Source organism: Podarcis pityusensis (assembly GCF_964106645.2).
Source record: "Podarcis pityusensis genome assembly, chromosome: 4".
Taxonomy (NCBI): Eukaryota; Metazoa; Chordata; class Lepidosauria; order Squamata; family Lacertidae; genus Podarcis; species Podarcis pityusensis.
The window spans coordinates 74900187-74922060 of NC_138027.1; the positions used below are offsets into that span (position 1 = coordinate 74900187).

General features: G+C 40.5%; 2 protein-coding genes and 1 long non-coding RNA gene across 3 annotated transcripts in view; 2 read left to right on the forward strand and 1 right to left on the reverse strand.

Annotated features, from left to right (window-relative positions):
* The window catches only part of TMEM131 (transmembrane protein 131), a 75213-nt gene extending 66952 nt beyond the window's left edge, over positions 1–8261 (forward strand). Inside the window, exons 33-41 of the mRNA XM_081003672.1 lie at positions 1071–1195; positions 1667–1791; positions 1943–2101; positions 3529–3688; positions 4580–4701; positions 4791–4887; positions 5488–5585; positions 7028–7191; positions 7326–8261. Coding sequence (XP_080859798.1) covers positions 1071–1195; positions 1667–1791; positions 1943–2101; positions 3529–3688; positions 4580–4701; positions 4791–4887; positions 5488–5585; positions 7028–7191; positions 7326–7622 — 1347 coding nt within the window. The 3' untranslated portion in view covers positions 7623–8261. The remainder of the gene's footprint in view (positions 1–1070; positions 1196–1666; positions 1792–1942; positions 2102–3528; positions 3689–4579; positions 4702–4790; positions 4888–5487; positions 5586–7027; positions 7192–7325) is intronic.
* A 6062-nt stretch (positions 8262–14323) lies between these two features.
* On the reverse strand, positions 14324–21859 carry LOC308476043 (inosine-uridine preferring nucleoside hydrolase-like). Its single transcript, XM_081003428.1, has 6 exons — positions 21653–21859; positions 20247–20437; positions 18208–18387; positions 16174–16285; positions 15197–15333; positions 14324–14698 (listed from the first exon to the last, which is right to left on the reverse strand). The coding sequence occupies exons 1-6, from the start codon at positions 21729–21731 to the stop codon at positions 14348–14350; spliced, it is 1050 nt and encodes a 349-aa protein (XP_080859554.1). The 5' UTR covers positions 21732–21859; the 3' UTR covers positions 14324–14347.
* The window catches only part of LOC308476046, a 34019-nt gene continuing 32454 nt past the window's right edge, over positions 20310–21874 (forward strand). The window contains exon 1 of the long non-coding RNA XR_013985652.1: positions 20310–20447. This is a non-coding gene — a long non-coding RNA (uncharacterized lncRNA). The remainder of the gene's footprint in view (positions 20448–21874) is intronic.

The window sequence follows — 21874 nt, forward strand, 5'->3', positions numbered from 1 at the left end:
CAGTGAACGGTCAGAATCATGTGGGAGAGGATGGCCTTTCTCAAAACACCTAGCTCCAAACCATTTAGCAATGATGGTAATCAAACTTTAAGATTGGGCTTGGAAACAAACTGGGAGCCAATGAGACTAAACAAAATTAGAACAGCAGCATTTTTGTACCAGCTAAGTTTTCTGGTCACTTTTCAAATGCATCCTCATATAGAGCATACTTCGGTAATTCAATCTGGATTTGACCAGGGCCTATGTGGCAATGGCCATATTTGCCTTCTCCAGGAAAGGCACACACAAACTTGAAAATGTGTCAAAGCATTTCTGGCAATCTAGGAACAAGGCCAGAAATGCTTTCTCCAACCATGAAACTAGTTTTTGAGGGGAGCACAACCCAAGAAGTTGAACATTTGTCCTCCAACCTAACCTCTTAGGGCCTGCCCTGCATGAAAAAACCAGATATAGCACAACGTGGTACCCGGCTCCTAGGCCCATCCCTGTTCCATAGTCCAGAAGGGTACTGTGACTGATGTAGAATTACTTCATGAAATTACACATCTACCATTTGATTTTTAAAATTGAACATTTGGGAGCAAAAGTAGATGAGATACCAAATGTGTGGTTTTTTAAAAATATAATAATAATGGTAGGTGAGGGGGGCACAAAATTCATTGGGAGAAAATAACATGTGGGGAGGTTTACCCCTTGCCTCCCTTGGTGCAGTCCTGATGAATATTGCCCCTTACTCGACTTGCTACATCTACTTGGTAATAATGCATGTAGCATCATGTCTAAACTGGCCTTTAGATATCCCTAAGTAATTCGTAGAATTTACTGTGCTCTAGGTTTCTTGTAGCATAGCAAAATGAACTGGTAGCTTCAGTTAAGTAACTTAAAGGAAAAGCTCTCTGCTTACATTTTTAAATATAATTATCAAAGCTGTTTTGTGAAAGAAATGGGGAGATTTAGCTGTAATGCATATTGTTCCTAGAATTGTTGTCTTCCTTTTTTTAAAAAAATCTCCTTTTAATGTCTTATTGTTTACTTAATATTTTTATTGGGATTTGGTTGGCTGTTTGTAGGAGCCAGAAAAGCAAAAGGGAAAACAGCCAATACCAGAAAAACAGGAAAATGAAATCCAAGTAAAACAGAAAAGCAAAAAGCTATCGCTTATCAAGAAAGAAATCCCGACAGATGTGAAATCCAGGTACGCATAGAACTATGTTAATGCCATCCAATCTGCTTTCCTCAGTAGGCATGAGGAAATAAAGTTCCTGGCAGCAGAACTTTGCATCAGTCAGCTGAGAGAAATGTGTCACACGCTGCAATAATTACCATTTCTTCTCTGTTAACGTGGCTGAAGAAAAGGAAGTGGTAGTGCCTGGGCACAAGAAGAACGATAGATAATAGAAACTGAACAGAAAGGGGAAACCTTGTAATTATGGGAAACTCTGCACAATAAGAAGCCTGCTTTTTTTGTAAGCAAGAACTTAGACAAATAGATTTGGAGAGACACTTCTCCATTTGTTTTTCCTAACAGTTAAGACAAAGGGAGTCGGCTTGGAGAAGATTAGAGAAAGCTGTTTCTCTTCTGCACACTTTTATGTATGCAAGATCTTACTTTGTTGGTCAAACTGTTACAAATAATAACTTTTTTTGGATCATACTTTTATTACAGTTCCTTTGAGATGTCATGTCCTTCGTCACTCGAAAATAAGCAGCACAAAAGCTTTTCATCCAAGTTGTCTTCTCAGCATATGTTCGCAAATGGGTTCAAACCAAGAAACCTCCAGAAAACAAAAGGTATTCTTTGGCTGTTCAGCTATTGATCAAGATTAACCTCTGAAACTTTAGTGTTAGCTGTTCCTCACTGGCTGTACTTGTGAGGCTGAAGTGCTGTATGCCCTACAAACTACAAGTTTATTTTTTTGTTTTTGTTTCTTCTTCTTCTTAGGTATCAATATGAAGCTGATGGATAATAGGCCATCTTCACTAGCAAAGTTTTTCTCCAGTGGTTCTGGTCAGGAGCTGGGCAATACCAGCAGCTCAGAAGGAGAAAAAGATTCTCCACCACCAGAATGGGACTCAGTGCCAATTCACAAGGCAGGCAGCTGTAAGTACTCTGGGCATTAATTTAACATTAGCAATAAGCTTATGGGCAGTGAATCAGTTCAATAACAAAGGATTTGATTTCTTTTTCCATTTGAATGCAATTCTTTGTGCTTAACATCAGAACAGCATATGATTGTCACAGAGTTCTTGGCACAAAGGGATAACGGAGGGCTTGTTTGGATAAGATGCCTCTGCTGTCCAACTTCTGTCCCCTGAACTCATTGATGATAATATACTTTTTGTTTTGTGATTTGTAACAAAATGGATTTATTAAGCACACTAAATAATAATAAAACTCCTCAAGAGAGAGATTGGGGGAAAGGATTGTTTCCAGGCACTTTATGTTATACTACTTGGGTGGCTTCTCCACTGAGAAAATGTCCCTTGTGGGGTGCTCCTTCCCTGTACAGGGGCTTTTTACCCACTCTGCCTTTGCAGCATCTACAGCAGAGCAGTTATACTGAATGATCTGTAAGAGTCTGTTTAGGCATTACTACTCCCTTCCCAACTCAGGGAGATGTTAGGCCAGGGAGAGACTGGCAGTGGGATTTGGCTTGTACTCTTACCAGGATAATGGGAGGTCCCAAGAGTATCCAAATCAATTTGGGTATTCACCTCTTCTTACAAGCAAGGAGTGGGGAAATGTGTACGTATGTCAAAGGCATTTTCTCCTCCTGTCCCCACTTCAGCACTGTTTTAGTAACGTGCATGAGTGAGAGTTAGGGTTGCCATATTTCAAAAAGTGAACATCTGGACACAAAAGCTGTTGAACTCCCCCCCCCCCATCTCCAAAAAAGGATAAGTTTTTAACCTTCTGAATTTTTGAAAATTCCGCCCAGACACCATTTTTGATGGACGAATCTCAGCTATGTCTGGGGAATTCTGCATGTATGGCAACCCTAGAGTTAGTTCCTTTTTTAAGGTTAGAAGTGCAGAACTTGACAACCTCAACTTTGCCACTTTAGGTGGTGCAGAATATCTGACTTACTGGGCACCAAACTGAAACTTGTAGTTGCCTGAAACATTATCAGACTTGGAATAAGTTAACACTATTAAAATCTGCTCTCCTGGTGGGAGGTTTAATTTGTGACTGGTTTTATTTATTTATTTATTTATTTATTTATTTATTTATTTATTTTAAAAGTTCATGAGGTATATCCAGTGCTGCAACGTCCCCATCCTCCTCTCCTGCCCCCTTCAGCTGCACACACCCTCGAAATCATTTCCAGGAGAGGAGGGGACCCCCTTCAAAGCAGGGTGTGTGTGTGTGTGTGTGTGTGTGTGTGTGTGTAGGGGGAGGAAATGAAAGTCCCATTGTACCAGCAGAACTCCTGGCGCAGCACTGGATACAACCACAAGTAACTGTTTCAAGACTGACTTTGTACAATGAAGTAATAAAAATAAGATATCTCTTATTCTGGTTCCCAGCTACTGACAACCTTTATAAGCTGTCCCTACAAACCCTTAGTGCAGATGCTTTCTTGAAACAACGACAGACCTCACCAACTCCTGCCTCGCCATCTCCACCCCCTGCATCATTGGCCTTTGTGCCACGAAGCACTTATAGCAGTATTGTGAACAACTGCAGGTAAGTTCAGGTGGTCACTGCATAACCAAGCTCAACATCTGAAGGCAAGAAACTTCCGTCTTTTTTTATTTATTTAGCTGCATTACCATTTTCAGTTCCAACTTTCAACAAAGATGAGTTTTTAACTTCTTTCCTTCCTAGTTTATGACACAATCTATTGGGATGAGCCCAGGGTCCTGTTTTCTGTATAACTTCTGTAGGGGGCCAAGATCCAAATCTAGGTCTGAACAGCAGACAGGAGCAAAGGCAACAAATTATAAACAAAATGAATTAGGATGAGGGTAAGACTCTCTTGATATGCTGAAAGATACATACTCTCATCAGCAGTAGAAGCAATCCTAGCTCACTGCATACACATCTCAGGATGGTTTTGGCTAGAACTTAGTGTCAGAAGTGGTGAATAAAAAATGTGGATGTTTTCCTATTCAGATACTAAAAGAAAAATAGGTTTCAGGACACAATATCTGTGTCAGCCCTTAGCTTGGCTGTATCCAAATCACCAGATTGGTGCTAAGCCCATAATTCACAATTTGTTCCTCTTTAACTGGACCTTTGGCTGATTGACATCAAATGCCTTTTAAAAATCTGTTGGGTAGGGAGGCTTTATTGGGTTATTTTTGTTTTTAATTTTATTATGTATTTTGTATTTTTATATTGTGATTTTATGTTGTAACCGCCCTGAGACCTATGGGTATAGGGTGGTATATGAATTTAGTTCATCATCATCATCATCAGCATCATCATCGTAATAATATCTCAAACAAGGCAACCAGTGATGTTAGATCACTGCCTTGAAATATCCAAACCCTAGCATATTAACTTCATGGCAAAATCCAGTTCAGGTAAGCTCTAAAGAACACCACATCCCTCCTCCTCCTTGTTTTCTTTCAGTGAACCGAAAAGCAAGGTGCTCAGTGGTGCCAAACATAAGGTGGCAAAGACAGCTTCTCTCCCTGGCAGGAATGGAAACCCTACATTTGCTGCTGTAGCTGCTGGTTATGACAAGAGCCCAGGTAAAACACAGGAATCAAAAAGCTATGGCTATTTGAGAGTGTGATTGTTCTGCTGTCTTCATATGTACATTTAAACTCCATTGTTACAGGTGGCAGTGGCCTAGCAAAACCTTCACCGATGAAGAGCGAGGCATCTGGCTGTATGAATGTTTCACACACAACCGTTGACAGTGACGGCTCTGACAGGTAACTTGAATTAATCCTTTGGAAACAGAGGCTCAACAGTGGTGGATATGGTAAAAAGCTGCTTTCCCTTTTGCACCCCAGTTAGAAGAATATGTCTATTAAAAATCCTATACTTTGCACATAGAAAAATCCTCACTTCATAATTTGCCTATCCAAAAAAAACCCCTTCCGTTTTGTGTTATTTTTTATTTAAAAAAAAAATGTTTTAAAATTTGGATGCTGGCTGTTTAGTATAGCATAGCATGTTTGTAATTTGACAATAAAACAACAAAACTGAAATCCAGCATTTCCTCTTCTCATAAGATACTGAAAGATGGGGACCAAGTGTGCACTTCTCAGTTGTGTGGGCATTTTAAAAAATGACAATTTAGTTAACTTAGTTAACTAAGGATGTGACTGTAGGCCTACTTTCAGCTACAAAACTCACTGGCACATACCTGTAAATAATCAGTCGGGAATTCACCCTTGGCATTTTTTGTCAAAATTGACAGTGTGTTAAAATCATTATTTGTTGTCCATATGATATTTGGCTGTGTTTTGGTGGTCTTCACACTGAAGTGACCTTATTAATGAAAACCTCTTCTCCTCGGCTACACTTAGTTCTGGTTTGTGGAGTCCTATAAGCAATCCTAGCAGCCCGGATTTCACACCCCTCAACTCCTTCTCAGCATTTGGAAACTCCTTTAACTTAACTGGAGGTGAGTGGTATATTACAGTAGTTAAAAAAAAGGAACAGAACAATATGCCATATTTCTCAATTGGCTACCCTGGCCAATCTTTCCTAATGTAATGAGGCTCACTTCCTTTGAGAATGTTTTTGGCAGTGTTATGTCTTGGAAAATAAAGAATGACATAAAATATTAAAAATACCTTTTCTTTTAACAAAAAGCAATATTTTTCTTAATTACATAAATAATCACACACTTCAATATACCAGGGGTGTGTGGGTGTGGGTGTTTATGTTTCAGATAGATAGATAAATAAATAAAAGCCAGATTCTAGTGGCATGCCAATTTATTTCAATTTTATTGATTGAGCTACCTGCCAGTTACCATGCAAACAGTGGAGAGTCAGGTGAGGATCTTCCCAGTGGGTTGACTGCGCATCAGACTGCTTTAGAGTTCAACATGATGGAGGGAGATGTAGGTGTCCTCTCCCCAAGGGGAGAAAAGAGCAGGGCTTTACTCACCACCCGCATTGGAGGTCTGATGATCAAAGAGATCAAAGGTGGGGCAATGATAAAATAGGGGGAACATGATCAATGGGAAACTATGCCACAATATAGAATCTCCAAATTGCTGTAGGAAATAAAACCTCTCAGCAAATAAAGCATGGAGATTTAGGAAATGGTTAGGGGGACTTAATAACTTTTCTGTAACAGCTGTCAATGTTCAGTGTTTGTCCCAAGAATTGTATATTTGAGTTTATAGAGTCTGGTCCCATGGAACAACAAAAACAAAACAAAACACCATAGAATCAGTAAGCTTTGTTGGGGCAGTTAGTGTTTAAAAATGTTCAAAGGAAGCTCTCCTATTAGAAGAATTATTCCTCAGATGTGGTTGCTCAGAGCAAGAAATAGAGAAGGCACAGCACCACAATGATCTAGTAATGGCAGTCTTTCACATAAAAGGTCAGAGCAAACATTGGATCATTCAACTGGATTGCTGTATGGGCAGCTCTTTCTCACTTAGTTGTGTTGTTTAGCACTTGTGTTCTGGCTTGCAAATCAGGCTAAGCCAAATGCTGGCTCAGCATGAATGCAGGAACATGTGGACCCCTAATATGAATTTGCAGCTGCCTTACTTCTTCCTGGCCCTTTTTGCTGCCACACTGTGCTGAGCCAACACAAAGTTTGGCTTTGCGTGTTTTCCAAAGCTGAGATCATCCTTAAGCCCTCTCCCGATTAGTCTTGCACTTAGTCTGAAGAGCTCATAAGCTTTCATTCAGAGAACATACTAAGCCAGACGTTGGCTTAGCTTTGACTAGGGCAGGATATGCAGTCTTCTGCTTCCATGTTTGTGTATGTATGTGTTGGTATAAAGCTGTTGACTTCATCTATGAAAAATAATATTGTGCATAGATTTTTCAAGACAGAATGTAACATGGATGTTTTGTCTTATTCTCCATTCCCTCAACTTAGAAGTTTTCAGCAAGCTTGGGCTGTCACAGTCTGTTTATAGTCCAGATGTTCAACGAAACTGGACTGAGCTTAGTAATGTTCCTTCATCCATCTGGGACTCCTCAGCTACAGATCTGATACCTCCCTGGCCCACAAGTTCAGGATCCCCAACTCACACCACTTCAGTAAGTATATGAATATGTATGTATGTATGTATGTATGTATGTCTACTACTCCATGTGGTGCTCTCTTTTTCCTGGTAGTATTGAATACTTGTGTGTCACAGCTCTTGTCCTTATTTTGTTTTTTATTAATATAGTCTATCCTTGGGAACCCAAGCGGCCTGTGGTCTACCACCACCACTCCGTTCAGCAGTTCCATTTGGTCAAGTAATTTGAACAGTAGCCTTCCTTTCAACACTCCAGCTAACACGTTGCCAGGTATTGATCTTGGGAGTGAAAACACCCCTCCACCAGCTGCTGCTGCCCCAATAGTTAGCAATCCTGAAGACTTGGGACAAGCATATAACCCTTGGCTAATTTGGAGCCCTGCAATCGGGAGAAGAAGCTCAGATCCTTGGCCTAATGTTCATTACCCACCTGAAAACGGAAATTAAGAACAAAGGGACTGTTGTCCAGATTGGATCATGGTAAATTCTGTAATATGCCTGGAACATAATTTGCAGTTTGCTGCCATTCCTACTCAGACCCCAACATGGTTACAATCTAGTCATACATTCATCACTTTAAAGTCTGTCTTGAGATTATGGTAGTATAAAATTACTGATCAGCTTGGAAAAGTTTGGATGTGGGTTAAAAAATCCTATAAGACGATAGTCTTTTTTTTTTTTTTTTTTACCAACTGTCCATTCTGTTTTTTAAACACTTGGCAATTTCCAAAATGCAGTGATTTTTAACTACCGTGCTTGGTTTTTAATTTCCCCCCAGTATTATGCTCTCAAACATAATTTTTAAGAGCACCTTGTGCTAAAAATGCAGAGTATTTTTTTAAAAATAAGGCTCTCTTTGTTAAAGGCTCTACGAATGTAAAAACCTTAGGAGCAAATGTATGCGCATACTGTTCAAACTATACATTTTATGTGCTGTTTGTACATTTGTAAACCTGAATGCATTTTTAAGTTGAACTGAAATGTGCATAGCCAATACTTGTGGATGAAAAAAAAAAGATTCCTTGTGCTTTTCTTACCAATACAACTTCAAGTTGTACTTGAAAAATAAAATAATGCTTTTTTTCATTTCTGCCGTATGTGCTTCTGTGGAATGCTTGAATTTCAAAGATTTGACAGCCTTTCTGGAAAAGTTTTAATATAAGTGCTAATCATTAGTGGCATCTCGGGACAGGCTTTGGAAGTTTTGTTCATGGGAACAACAGTCCACCTTAAGCACATTTGTTACAAAAACAGTTGGACTATGGTGAACTCTAGTCCCTGTGAACGTCAGCTGCACAGGAAAACATTGTATAAAAATAGCCATGCCATGCAAACTAAATGGCAGCTACAGTGTGTTTGCTGGCAGTAGGCTTTGTGACAGCTGTTGCAGCACATCTAGTCTGCTGCTGAGTCACCAAAGAGAAACTGTAGATGTATCCTCTTTTTACACACACCACACAGTCCAATCCTTTGTACTTCCAAAGTGATGTATTCTGCACAGAGTAGAATCATAGAATTGTAGAATTGTAAGGAACCACGAGAGTCATCTAGTCTAACCCTCTGCAGTGCAGGAATTTTTTTGACCAACGTGGCGCTCGAACCCATGACCATGAAGATTGAGAGTCCCATGTTCTGTTGGCTGAGCTATCGCACAATCAAAATCACATGCAAGATCACAGGTTTAATTATGCCAAAATCTGGATATCCTCTCCTAACTGAGACAGTATAGATATCGATAGATGGTTAAAGAACTGATTTAAGTGAAGAAGAGAAGAGAGTTTATCTTCTAGAATAAACTTTCACACATGAAGTATCTGGGAGCATTCTTTATGCTATTTGGAGTACAGTGGACCCTCGGGTTACATTACCTTCGGGTAACGTAACTTTCGGGTTGCGAACACGGCAAACCTAGAAGTGTATACTTCTGGGTTTCTCCACGCATGCATGTGCAGAAGTGCTCTATCACGCCACATGCGTACACAGAAGCAGCGTCTCGTGTTGCATACTTTTCGGGGTACGTAAGTACCCCCAGAACGAATTAAGTTCATATCTGGAGAGTCCACTGTACAAATTTAATATTTTCCCGAGGAGCCTTGCCTAGCTGGAAGCATTTTAAGGTAATCTTCTGATAAAACTGAACTGGAATACCTTTTTGCTACAAACACAAGCGTGTGGAATTCTCCAGGGTTGAGCCTTTGTAATTGAACTTAAGTTATTTACAATGAATCTGGCATATAGAATAATGTATATGAGACCTGATAATTAAGAAAGACTATCTCTCATTAGCCATATTGTCTCTAATTTTCATTAACTTACTCTTTAGGAAGGATGAAGTGGTACAGGTGCAAGCACCTGCATTGATGGCACACACATGGAGATCCAACCTTTAAACACTGGTTTTAAAAGTTAGGGCTGTCTAGTTTTTCTGCCTTGAAGATTGTAAGGATAATACTTACTAAGCAAAGTGGAGTTTTATAAGCAAATCAGAGGCCTTCATTTTGGCTGACAGCATATCAACGTGCCGATTTAAGGCTCCCTTGCTTCTTCACATCTCATTTCTGCTCATTGTTATACCTTCTCCTCCTGACTTTCTCTCTTCATGCCATTCTTCTGGGTCATGTCCTTTTCCTAGAATCTTCTGTGTTCATTGGTCTGTTATTTTACCCCGCCACCTGCCTGTCTCATCCCTTTGAACTCAGCCAATTGCTGCCTGAGAATTAACTGTACTCACTATGGCAACATTAGTTCATTGCAGTATAGAGCATGTACATTTAAAGCAGGCATCGAGTAATGAACACAACCACCATTTTTTCATTCTGCTGTTCTGCTTGTGGAATTGCATTAGCAAAACATGACTCCATATGCATGCAATGTGTCTTGTCTCACTAGAAGCAGGGGCTGCTCCTTCCTACTTTCTGTATGTGTCTGCACTCAGTCATCTCAGTTAGACATTTTAGAACTGGTGGTGTGTTAATACAGCCAGCAGTAAAACAGCAGGTGTTAATAAGTTTAGTATTAGTGCATTAGCAAGTATGATGACAGTGCCTTTATGCCTGGAAGAAGGCGGCGCAGCCAAATGCAGACTCCAAAGTGGATTCCAGTGACAGAGGCACTTAGTTACAAGCAAGCAATTTGTCGGGCTGCAGAAAGGCCATTACTTGGCATGCTGGCGTCAACTCTTTGGAAGCACAATAATTCTAAGGTTGTTCCTACAGTTACGCTGTGCTCTTGAGACATGTATGCAGCTGGTGGTAAAAGTATGAGAAAAGCAACTTGGGGCTCAAGACAAGACTGCAGCTGGGAATGGCAAGTAAAGCACACGTAAATGTGCAATATGTTTCTGAATTTATCTCTATTATTTCATTTAGCAGATTGGTCCAGGGAGGTATTTTGTCATGCTTCTTGCTTAGTCCAGGTTGCTGCAAGTCAAGCTTCACACAGTTAGAAAGATTACCTGGCATGCTGTGGTTCTGATGGTAAAGCATGACAATTTGTTTTGGTTTTGTTCTTTCTCTCCTTTTGTTACCTGTAATTCCCAAGGAGGCTCGCCTGGCGCCTTTGTTACATATCTTTAGGTGCCAGGCAAAAACATTCTTCTCCTCCCAGGCCTTTGGCTAATTAAATAATCTATAGTTTTCTAACGGGGGGGGGGGGGGTATTGTTTTCGTTTGCTATAATGTTACATGTTTTTTGGGTGTGTGTGTGTGTGTGTGTGTGTGTGTGTGTGTGTGTATATACATGATCTTTGGATGAAGGGTGGTATAGACTCATAGAACTGTAGTTGAAAGGGACCCTGAGGATCATCTAGTCTGACCCCCTGCAACACAGGAATCTTTTGTCCAACTTGGGACTTGAACCCATGAGCCCTGAGATTAAGAGTGTCATGCTCTATTGACTGAGCTATCCCGGCATAATAATAATAATAATAATAATAATAATAATAATAATAATAATAATAAGTCCAGCCTGGTTGGTGCTGTTGTTTTCCCTCTCTTCTCTCTCCATCCAGCTTTCAGGAAAACTTGAAAGCTTGCCCACTACTTTCGTATTTTGGTTTGTCCTAACAGTCCTGAGACAAGTTGAAGGAAGGCTAATGATTTGAGGTGGGTGGTTAATGATTCCTTCCTCAGCTAACAGGCTAGAAAGTAGCTGAAGATCTTCCTTGAGTGCTCTGAATGGGAGGGACGAATGGGACTAGGGAGGTAACATCGTTTTTTCTCTCCCTTTCCCTGCTGGGAGTGGCTCTGATGGGTAGGGCTGAGAGGAAGAGAGAGAAAAAGGAAGGAAAGAAACATAAATGCAAGTGACAAAAGGCAAATTGCTGAAGCATCTTGGGGTGCCTCACTCTGGAAGTCTGAAATGGGACAGTGGATTTGCTGCTTGTATGAATGTTCTGCTTCTTCATTTATACATCAAATATTACAAAACACAGTGATCTCCAAGTAAAGCCAGCCCCTGGATAGTGCTGCCCCTGGAGCTTTTCACTGCCTAGGGAAGTGTGGCGAAACAGTGAGACTAAAGCGTACAATGACAATATTTTGCTGCTGAAGTGCTATCTTGAAACTACTTCGTAATGAACCATATAAACTCCCCTGCAGTGTCCTTTCTGTGCAGGGAAAACAACCAAAAATGAGCTGGCAATGGAAACAATATTGCAAGGTCAGCAGGTTTTACAATAAATGCTGCAACGTAACATTTTTCCCGCCTTTTTCCTGATTTAGAAATAAGACTCAATTTTCTGTGCCATAAGGGACTGGTTTTGGGGAACTAAGGAAGCTGCCTTGTTGAGAGTCAGGTCATCCGTCAATCTAGCAGAGTGTTCTCTACACTGACTGGCAGTGACTCTCCATTGTTTCAGACCAGAATCTTTTTCCAGATTTACTTGGAGATACCAGGTATTGAACGTGGAACGCTTTGCTGCTAAGCTACAGTTCATTTTCCAAAGCTGCAGTTGTAGATCGACAGCACCACCTTCTGGCCAAATTGTATTCATTGTTAGATACAAGGTAGTCTGTAACCAATTTCTTTAAATAGCAAGTCTTTAAAACAAGGTTTTGGGGAAAATATAAATTTAGTAAGAAAATCACTTACACTGTACTAATAGGCGACTATTTTGGAGGGTGGAAGGGAAGGGTTTTCTGCAAAGCATTACTCCTTTCCCCCAATTCCCCCATGGTGGTTTTTAAAACTGGCTGCTTTGCCATACAAGGAGTAATGGAGTGTAATGATGTTAATTTATATAATTATATCTTTAAAAGTTTGCAGAATGGTAAACAGCATCCTTCAGTACTCAAAAGAAATATGTATAAGACTACATGGGTGTAGAAATGAATTGATATTAAAGATTCTGGCCATATCAGTGGGATGATGGGGCAGCAAGGGTGCCATCACTTTCCTATGAATCTCATGTACAGTAGATACCGTATTTTTTGCACCATAACACTCACTTTTTTCCTCCTAAAAAGTAAGGGGAAATGTCTGTGTGTGTTATGGAGGGAATGCCTACGGGTGGCATGCCTACGGATTTTCCTCCTCTAAAAACTATGTGCGTGTTATGGTCGGGTGCGTGTTATAGAGCGAAAAATACAGTAACTATTGGGTTTAGGCCAAAGGCAGAGTTCCCTTTGAGGAATGACTAGAAAAGACACCATCTGCTCCAGGATCCTATTCCTCCTAGAACTTCGTGCACATTGTTTCCACTCCAGTCTGACCCAACAGAACTTCTAAGAACCTACAGCAAGTTATCAAAATACTTGGTACACACGCCTCTATCTCGTCGTTCTTGCGTCTTGCCCCAAACAAATGGCACAAAACCTAGCAGAGTTATTATGATTCACAGGTACAATCTAGAGAAAGTGGAGTGCACTTTTCAATTTTTTAAATAGTATTTTATTAAATGTTTTAAAATGTGTGTGTGTGTATGTGCATGAACACACACGCATATACAGACTTAGTTCAATATTTTCTACAATAAATTGACTCTATTAATCAGATCTGTAGATGTGGTTTATTAATTTAACTGATTCAAAGAATTCTGTACACATGAACATAATGATTACAGCATTACAGTGGACGCTCGGGTGGCGAACGTGATCCGTGCGGGATGCACGCTTACAACCCGCAGTGTGTGCAACCTGCAGCGGCGCATCTGTGCATGCGCAAAGAGCAATTCCGGTACTTCCGGGTTTCGGTGGTCCGCAAACCGAAAAAACGCAACCTGAAGCATCTGTAACCCAAGGTATGACTGTACTTTCCTTCTGTCAATGCTGACGTAGCATATTCATGTAATTTATTTCCCCCTTGTGCTTCTAAATTAACAAAACTTTCCAGCATTTCACGTAGTTTATTCTATGTGGCTATTACACAAAAAAAATCTCGTGTAAAATAATTGGTGTGTGCTTTCTGAAAGTTAACGTAAACATTATTGGATCTAATGGCAAATTTATTCCGTGAAAGTAATTCTAAAACCATGCTTGTTTTTCTCTAGATTGTGCTCAACGTGTGTATACTAATTTCACTACTCCCTAATAGAATTTTTGCCCGTTATTTGCAGATAAATCAATATTAAATAACTAAGCATCTATTTCAGTCTACCAGACAACATGGGTTTTTAACGTTCTGAGGTAACTCGCGAGATGTCTTAAGTCCTATGGATTCTCTCTCAGTGGTGCAAGTTCAATTTGGACCTTTCACAAGATTTTTTTCAGCAATAGAGGCAATACAAATGGCAGCAGTGTTGATGCCTACCAACCTAATATTGCTCTGGCTATGCAACTGGCTTAGCTCCCTGCATTATGCCATCAGCTCACTCTTCAAATGGAGGCCAGTGTCATGAAATGAGCTATTTTAGAGCCAAATCTTGGGACTCCCAGAGGATGGGTATCTTTCACCCTCTTCCAGCTATATGTTCTGTGCTAGTAAAGGAGGCTGAAAACCCCTTTGTGATGTGGCTTCTGGTTTTTTTTGTTTTTGTTTTTTGTTTTCATATAATTAATATACCACTTGATTGGTGTGTTTTTTAAAAAAAATAAAAAACCAACAACCACAATGTAAATTTAGGTATTGCAACACAAACCTGATTGGATAGCAACACCAGAGATCAGGATGCCCATTATATGTATGCTTGAGGAAGGAACTTCAGTAAGTCCTTATAACAATAAAAAATATTATTATTATTTTAAAGCAGCTAGCAGAAGTGACTGGAACTTCCCTAAATCACAATTTTTCATTATGAAAGCTTTGTTCTCCTTGTTCAGTTTGTTACTCCAGTCCACTACCATCATTCCTCTTGTTAGTGAACCTTTGAGCTCAACAGTTACACCAATTGCTGTGTATTCTGTTACAAAATTCTCTTCGATGGCAGCTGCCATAGCGTAGGAATCACATGGAACAAACCCTGACCGCCATTCTTTTTCACCTGGATTTTCCCCCAAGATTTTTGAGAATTCAAAAGAATGAGAAAATATTTTCTTCATGAACATAGCTTTCTCAGTTTTCTGGTTAACCCATTCATGGTAGAATTCCTGCAAAGTAAATAACAGTTTGGGCTTTAAAAAAAAGAGAGAACTATTCAACTGCATAAAAAGTCCAGAAAAAACTCCAGAATAAACATTATTGACCTTGACATCAGTAATGTTCCACAGGGAATTCACAGTGGCAAGAATTAAACATTTTAGCTCCCGATGGATATATAGTCACGAGGATGATAGATTTCTTTATATAAAATAGACTTGTCATATTCAATTTAGTTTTTTAAAAATCAGTTACCAACTAAGTCACGTTCAGGGCAGACCCATTGAAATTGATGGACCTAAGTTACTCATGGTCACTCATTTCAGTGGGTCTATTCTAAACAGGACTAATGCTGGATACAACCCAGATGCAATCCTATACATGTCTACTCAGAAATGAGAACCATTGAGTTCAATGGGGCTTACTTCCAGGTAACTACATATAGGATTGCTGCCACGTGATCAAGCTGAAACACTTGCCTAGATATTAACAGATCATTAATACCTTACCCAGGATAGTGGGCAGGAACATGTGAACTCCCATGAAGCAATGTAAGTTGGGCAGGTGTACTCATTTAAGACAATGTAAGCAGCTTCTGGGTCTGTTGCAAAATTGAATTCTCCACAGACTGTAGTATTTCCTCTGGCTAATAGAAACAAAAAAGAGCTACTTTAGCTTTCTGTGGGACAATTCGTTCAGTTTCTAACAGCTGCTTCCTACACAACAGCTATTTGTTATTTGCCACAGGTGCAGGACAATTCCACCCCCGCCGCCAAACATGCACACTGTCATATGTGAACAAAAATCCCATACAAACACATAAACTGCGCCAATCTTAAAAAGGCGCAGTCAGAGAGACAGAAGAGGCCAGAAGAATGTGGAATTCATGTGGTGGAATGGTCTGCTTCAAGCAAAGGCAGGAAACAAACTGACACTCCAAGGCAGGGAGACCCAGCGATTTCCTTTGGAGCTACATTTCCTGCGTTCAGATACCAGAAGGAGCAAATTCACACTTGGAGGAGTCTCTAATGCCCAATTAAAAAAAAAAGGAGCATGTTTTCCATGGGGAAGCTGCAAGGCAAATGCAAAACCACTGAGACCCCACGTGGAGAAAACAAGGGACAAGTGGGAAACAGCTTGGACCCATGCTTTCTAGGCATGGAACAACTGGAAGTATGGACTAATGCATAGTTGTTTCAAATGTCTCCAAAGTAGGCAACAAAATTCCCACACAAAAGAAAAGTATGCTGTCTTCAAGAATAATCAGGAGGATTTCTTGCAAATTCAGTTGCTGAACAATCAAGGTAACAATCAACTAAGACAAAATAAGTACTTGAATGATGACTCAACATAACTTGTTGCTGCAAACCACTGAAACACAAGTGTTCTGCAGGCAAGAATATTCTTTAAAAAGCAGCTCACTTGTGAAATATTAAGAGAGAAAACAATTACATACAAACATGCCTAACAAGCCCTCTTGATTTACCTTCCGTATTTCCTCCCATGATGAACACATTTTTAAGTTTCTTAGGAAATGTTGGGTCCATTTTCACGGCCAGCGCTAAATTGGTCAAGGGACCAGTAGCAACTAGAGAAACCTATAAAACATACACAACAATTCATTGAAGTGACTTATTTAATAGTTGTGCTGTCTTGTGTTGACAACCCCTCTGTAGTTAAATAGTCCCCGCTGAACTCCAGGAAAAAGACCTGGTCAGGGCTATATCTTTTTCTCGGCAGCTGACAACCGTATAATAATAACACCAAATAAGGAACTATGAGTTGAGAAATCCCAGTTCAAACAGTGCACACCCATGATCTCAAATGCACATAGGAAGCTGTTATGACCAGTGCTAAATTTTAAGGAGAACCAGGCACCCCATGTCAATGCCCGATGACACAGAGCACCTTGTTTGCATAATTCTTCCCCGTTTTGAAGGGAGTCTGCATGATCAGGTCTCTGTATGGAGCTACAGTTCCCATGAAGTGTCATTGCTATGGTGTGGACGGGAAATCTCGCTCTTCCACAACATGAGGATGGTGCCACCACCCTCTTCTGCCACAGAAGCCGGAGATGTGTTCATGCCTACTAAATGCACTGAACGCTCGAAAAGCCCAGTATGTTAAGTATTATTAGCAGCATTATTTTCACTAGCAATAACAAGACAGCTGGGGCTCCAAGGGAGGGGTTAGGGTTGTATTTATAAGGAAATACTAAGCTGTACACAAATGGGATGTGGATGATGCTGTGGATTAAACCACAGAGCCTAGGGCTTGCCAATCAGAAGGTTGGTGGTTCAAATCCCCACGACGGGGTGAGCTCCCATTGCTCGGTCCCTGCTCCTGCCCACCTAGCAGTTCAAAAGCACGTCCAAGTGCAAGTAGATAAATAGATACCGCTCCGGCAGGAAGGTAAACGGCGTTTCCGTGCGCTGCTCTGGTTCGCCAGAAGCTGCTTAGTCATGCTGGCCACATGACCCGGAAGCTGTACATTGGCTCCCTCGGCCAGTAAAGCGAGATGAGCGCCGCAACCTCAGAGTCGGCCACGACTGGCCCTAATGGTCAGGGGTCCCTTTACCTTTACCTTTAAGCTGTACACAAATTATACAAACAATCGTCATCATTGCAGAAGCATTGGTGACAGAAGGAGCAAAATACTATCGAAACTCCTTTTAGTAAGTCCACATGTCCACCACTATACAGCCCCTGTGCTAAATTTATTATGTATGCTTTTCCCTGCAGAGCCATATGCAGTAGTCTCTTTCCTCCAGCCATTTCTTACCCACCCACAGCACCAATACCTGCACCCCGTACTACTTTCCTCTCCTTACCGAATAAAATCCATTTCCTCTTGGCCCATCTTCACCCACCGGGATGATTCTTAGAACCAAACTAGATCTGTCACTAACACACACACACATATACCGGTATATATATTCTAAAACTGTAAATATCAGCCACGGAAGGGGCAAGGGGACCTGAGAAGGACAGCAGGAAGGTGGGAAGGGAGTGTTTAATCATTTCCCTCCCACTGCAATTCTGACCAAGATCACCCCATTGCTATTTGTACCAGGAGAGAAACTTTCATTATTCACCTACAAAATACAGGAACTATTAAAGAAGGGAAGTGGATAAGAGTACAGCATTTAAAACATAGTTAATTGAATTTAAGGAAACCAGTGTGTTGTGTAGAAATGAAATGTGATGGGAAACAGTGCAGTTCACTCAGTCTGTAAGGGGCAATTTTATTTTTATTTTTGAAAGGGTTATGAAGACCAAGGAACTTTAGAGAAGCTAAACCCCCAAAGCACTGATATATGAGAGAGAAAAAATATTTAAAAGATATCAGAGTGTGCTCTGTCTAGATGATCACCTCTCACACAGAGTGATCTACTGCCAACTGCCCTCTGGAAAGGATCCTGCTAACTTTTTATATGTATCCACATGCTTTTGGATCCATGTCTACTTTGAATAGTAAAATACACTAGGGAGGAGCTGAATGAATTTTATATCATTTCACCTGACCCGGTCGTTCATTGACTATTCTTAACATTGCAAGCACAGCATGTTCTTTCTGCAGAAGCTCTAATCCTGGAGCGTTGGGATCTGGAACATCACCCAGTCCATCTTTTCCATGATAATCTGCCCCTTCCACAGGTCCACCAAGTATCGGAGATGAGGCACCAGGATAAACTGGAATCTATGCAAGATATGACAACCATGTGATTTTAATTTTAAGACAAAAACCATTGATGCCGTCAAAATGAAATACAGATGTCAAATAGCTGTTATTGCCAACTAGTTAATCTGCAGGAGTTGGGCTTAGGCCAAACTGTGACTAAGGCTGTGTACATACTCCCATTTACTCTGCATCCAGTGTGCTCCACTGTGGGTTTGGAAAGTGGTGTACACACGACATCAGCCACAATCCATATCTATCCTGCATCTATCCCATCATTTCTTATGGATTAATAAACTTTTATCTGTTCTTATCCAAATCTGCTTCAGTCTTGCCTGTGAATGCTGTACTACAAATTATACAGTTACAGGTGTCAATTTTACACACACACACACACACAAAATACGATTACATATTATGTGAGGGGTTCCATATAAGCAAAAACACGTATACTCAAACTGTCATCTTAGAACTGCTCCTGTGAGAGCATCCCTAGCCTTCCAGAGCTGACAAGCTGAGCAGGCCTTGCCCCCCAAGCAAGGCAGAGAGCTCAAGGCAGAGGTCACACCTGTAACCCAAGTGGACCATATGCAAAAAGAGCTTTTAAGTTCTCTGCCTTGCTGCGGGGTGGGAAGGCCCTCTTGACATGCCAGTTCTGGGATATTGTGGGGCTGTCTGATCTCCTACGAGATCTCATGCAAGCTTCCATAGCTTTTTAAAACAAATCAATAGTAACTAAATGATGATAAGCCCCTTTTGCATTTTCTTTGACAAGGCTTAATTAGATCTTACTGTCATGCACAATTATTAGCATTCATTCTTTGCCTTTACCCACATGCATTTGACAAGCACTTTTTCTTTTTTTTTATGCAACTGAGATCTATCTTTATATCAGACTAGGGAAATAAGTATCTAAGGGGTTGTTGTTTTTTAATCCTTCTCATATTGGAAGCCCACTTTACATCAGAACAGAAGGAATGACAAGAGCTAATCTTGAATCCAAGTGTAATCCGTGGAAAGGAACATATGTCTCCTGTCTTATGTTTAAGGAACTGACGCACAGAACTCCCCTGCTCATGATGGCCACTTCTGTTTACTTTCTGTACCACAATCCTAATCACGTTTAAAATCTTAAAATTCTATTGCAAACAAGCTCCATTAATTTTAATGGGATGGAACAAAGTAAGTACATTAAGGATGCCTCCTTAAACTGAAACCCTGATCACATTTACTTGGTAATAATGTCCACTGCAAACAATGAAATACAGACCTACCCACATCAAGGTAGTCATGCATGTTTTTGTAATAGCCACATGGATCACTATTAATAGAAGGCAGTAAACCATTAAGAGAAGCAGCTGCAATCTTTAAGATCACAGATGCAGCCACATTTATTTATTTATTTATTTATTTATGAATAATAATACTGATAAACCACCCACTCATATAAAACATCAAGGCAGTGTGCAACAATTTATATGGCAACACACAAAAAAACACAAGATACTATAATAAAACAATGCAGAAGAATCATAAATTGACTGATTCATCTTGAAAAAGTTTAATCGCCAGAAGAGGCCTGCCAGCATAAAAAGGTTTTCAAGAGATACCTGAAAATTAGCAGCAGATGTTTACTGAATCTCTGGTGGAAGAGTATTCTACACCATGGGACCAGGAAAATTCAGTGTTGGCTTCTGGTTGAAGCCAGTTGGCTCAACCAAATGTTCTCAGTGATTGCCATTATGTGTAAAAATAGACATTACTTGGAAGCAAGTACAGTATGCATAAGATCAAGTTACCTATGTCTCATTTATGAATACCACATCATGACACCATAATGCAAAATTTGTTTGAAAGATTATTCAGCAGGAACAGATTACCTCAAGCTTGTTACAAATATGTAACACACGAAGTACATTTTTACATATATTTTCCAAGATGCTGTTTCCATAACAGCAAGTAATCCCCAGGACTTCGACATTGGGAGATGCCAGGGCCATCATAATAGCTTGAGCATCATCAACACCACAATCAACATCAACCAGCAGAAGTTTCTTCATTTTAGAAATGCCTATGAAAAAGTAAAACAAATAATTTAAATAGACAAGCTTTGTATCATATTGACCACCAGACCAGTGGAACTGTGGTAACAGAGGGATGCTCATAGACACAAAACATATTTAGGAAGATCTACTACCCCTCCTCTGGGGTGTATTAAGCTCAAGGGCATGGGGAAAACAAATGCCTCTTTCATCTTCACACTTAAACCAGGGCAGCAACAAGATCACAACCAACACTAGCCCACTTGGCAAAAAGCTAAATATTGGACAACTGTCTCTAAATGTATGGTGGTTGTCAGCTAATAACAAGTGCAAAAATGCTTGGACTTGATTCACTGTCACCACGAGAGGCGTTTAGGTTTTACACTTTGTCCAATAGGATTCTATGCTTTAGAAGATGCATAATCAGAAGAATTCCAGGAGTGCAGTTTCCCCCCATCACTGGCCTCCACAACTGTGCTCTGTTTTGAATTGAACTGAATGAATGAATAGGTAACTATTACTGGATCTTTTTTTAGTTTTTCAAATTAGATTTTCAGTTATGCAATAAAGAGAGAAGCAATATATACAACAGACAAAGGAAAGAACACAAAAATAACCCCAAGACATAATGGAGATGAGGACCAGAGCTCACTGAGATTCTCTCCAACTTTGTGCACCTGTCAACTAGAGAAAACCTTCCATGCAACTGAAGAGGTGGTCTCTAGTCTGCAAAATGTACGTCATGAACAATTTGTTTCATTATCTAAGCTGCAACAATATTTTGCAGTTATTGTAATAACGACGCTGGGTTAATACACATTCCTGTTGTTGCACTGCTGTGTTGCTAAGCTGCTTTGGGCACATCTCCTTGAGAAAGCAGCATACAGCGTAAAGTACCGTAGTAACAATGATGACGAGGACGAAGATTACAGGGAGTAACTGTACTTAATGGATTTTCTGCCTCTTATTCAGCTGTTGCACGGCATCAGGGCAAAATGCGACAACGGCAGAGATAACGTGGAAATTGACCACGATGTAGTATGTATAAAGCAATATATAATTGAGACAAGTTGGCTAAGGTCTTTAAAGATACGGTATTTTGCGTTTAGCTGGTTTTTAAAAATCCGTCGTTCATTTCTGACAAGATTTGCTTTAGCAAACTTGGTTACAAATATTGTTTTACGGGGGGGGGGACTGTTTTTCTGTAAAAAGATGGGGGTTTTATTTTGGGGGTGGGGGCAGACCTGAGTGGGTGAGAAAGCAAAAGCCAGGACAAACATTTGGACAAAACGCCCCAGAGGGGGAAAACGTGGCCGCCCGCATGCCAATAAATTAAACAGCCTGCAGGTGCGAGCGAGGGAGCGAGCACGTGGCCAGGACCACCTTCCTTCCAACCCGGCCGCAGGGAGCAACGTCGGGGGCGGGCTCTTTCGCCCCCGACCCTCCAATGAATAGCGGGCTCCTCT

Bases quoted from the DNA above. Each gene is read 5' to 3' on its own strand.
- LOC308476043 (XM_081003428.1), bottom strand. From the start codon at position 21,731: ATGCGGGCGGCCACGTTTTCCCCCTCTGGGGCGTTTTGTCCAAATGTT. The intron at 16,286-18,207 runs GTGAAATGATAT...TATGTTTTATAG, and splicing joins TCAATGAACGACCGGGTCAG to GTTTCTCTAGTTGCTACTGG. The intron at 15,334-16,173 runs GTAAATCAAGAG...TGTTTCTATTAG, and splicing joins CATGGGAGGAAATACGGAAG to CCAGAGGAAATACTACAGTC.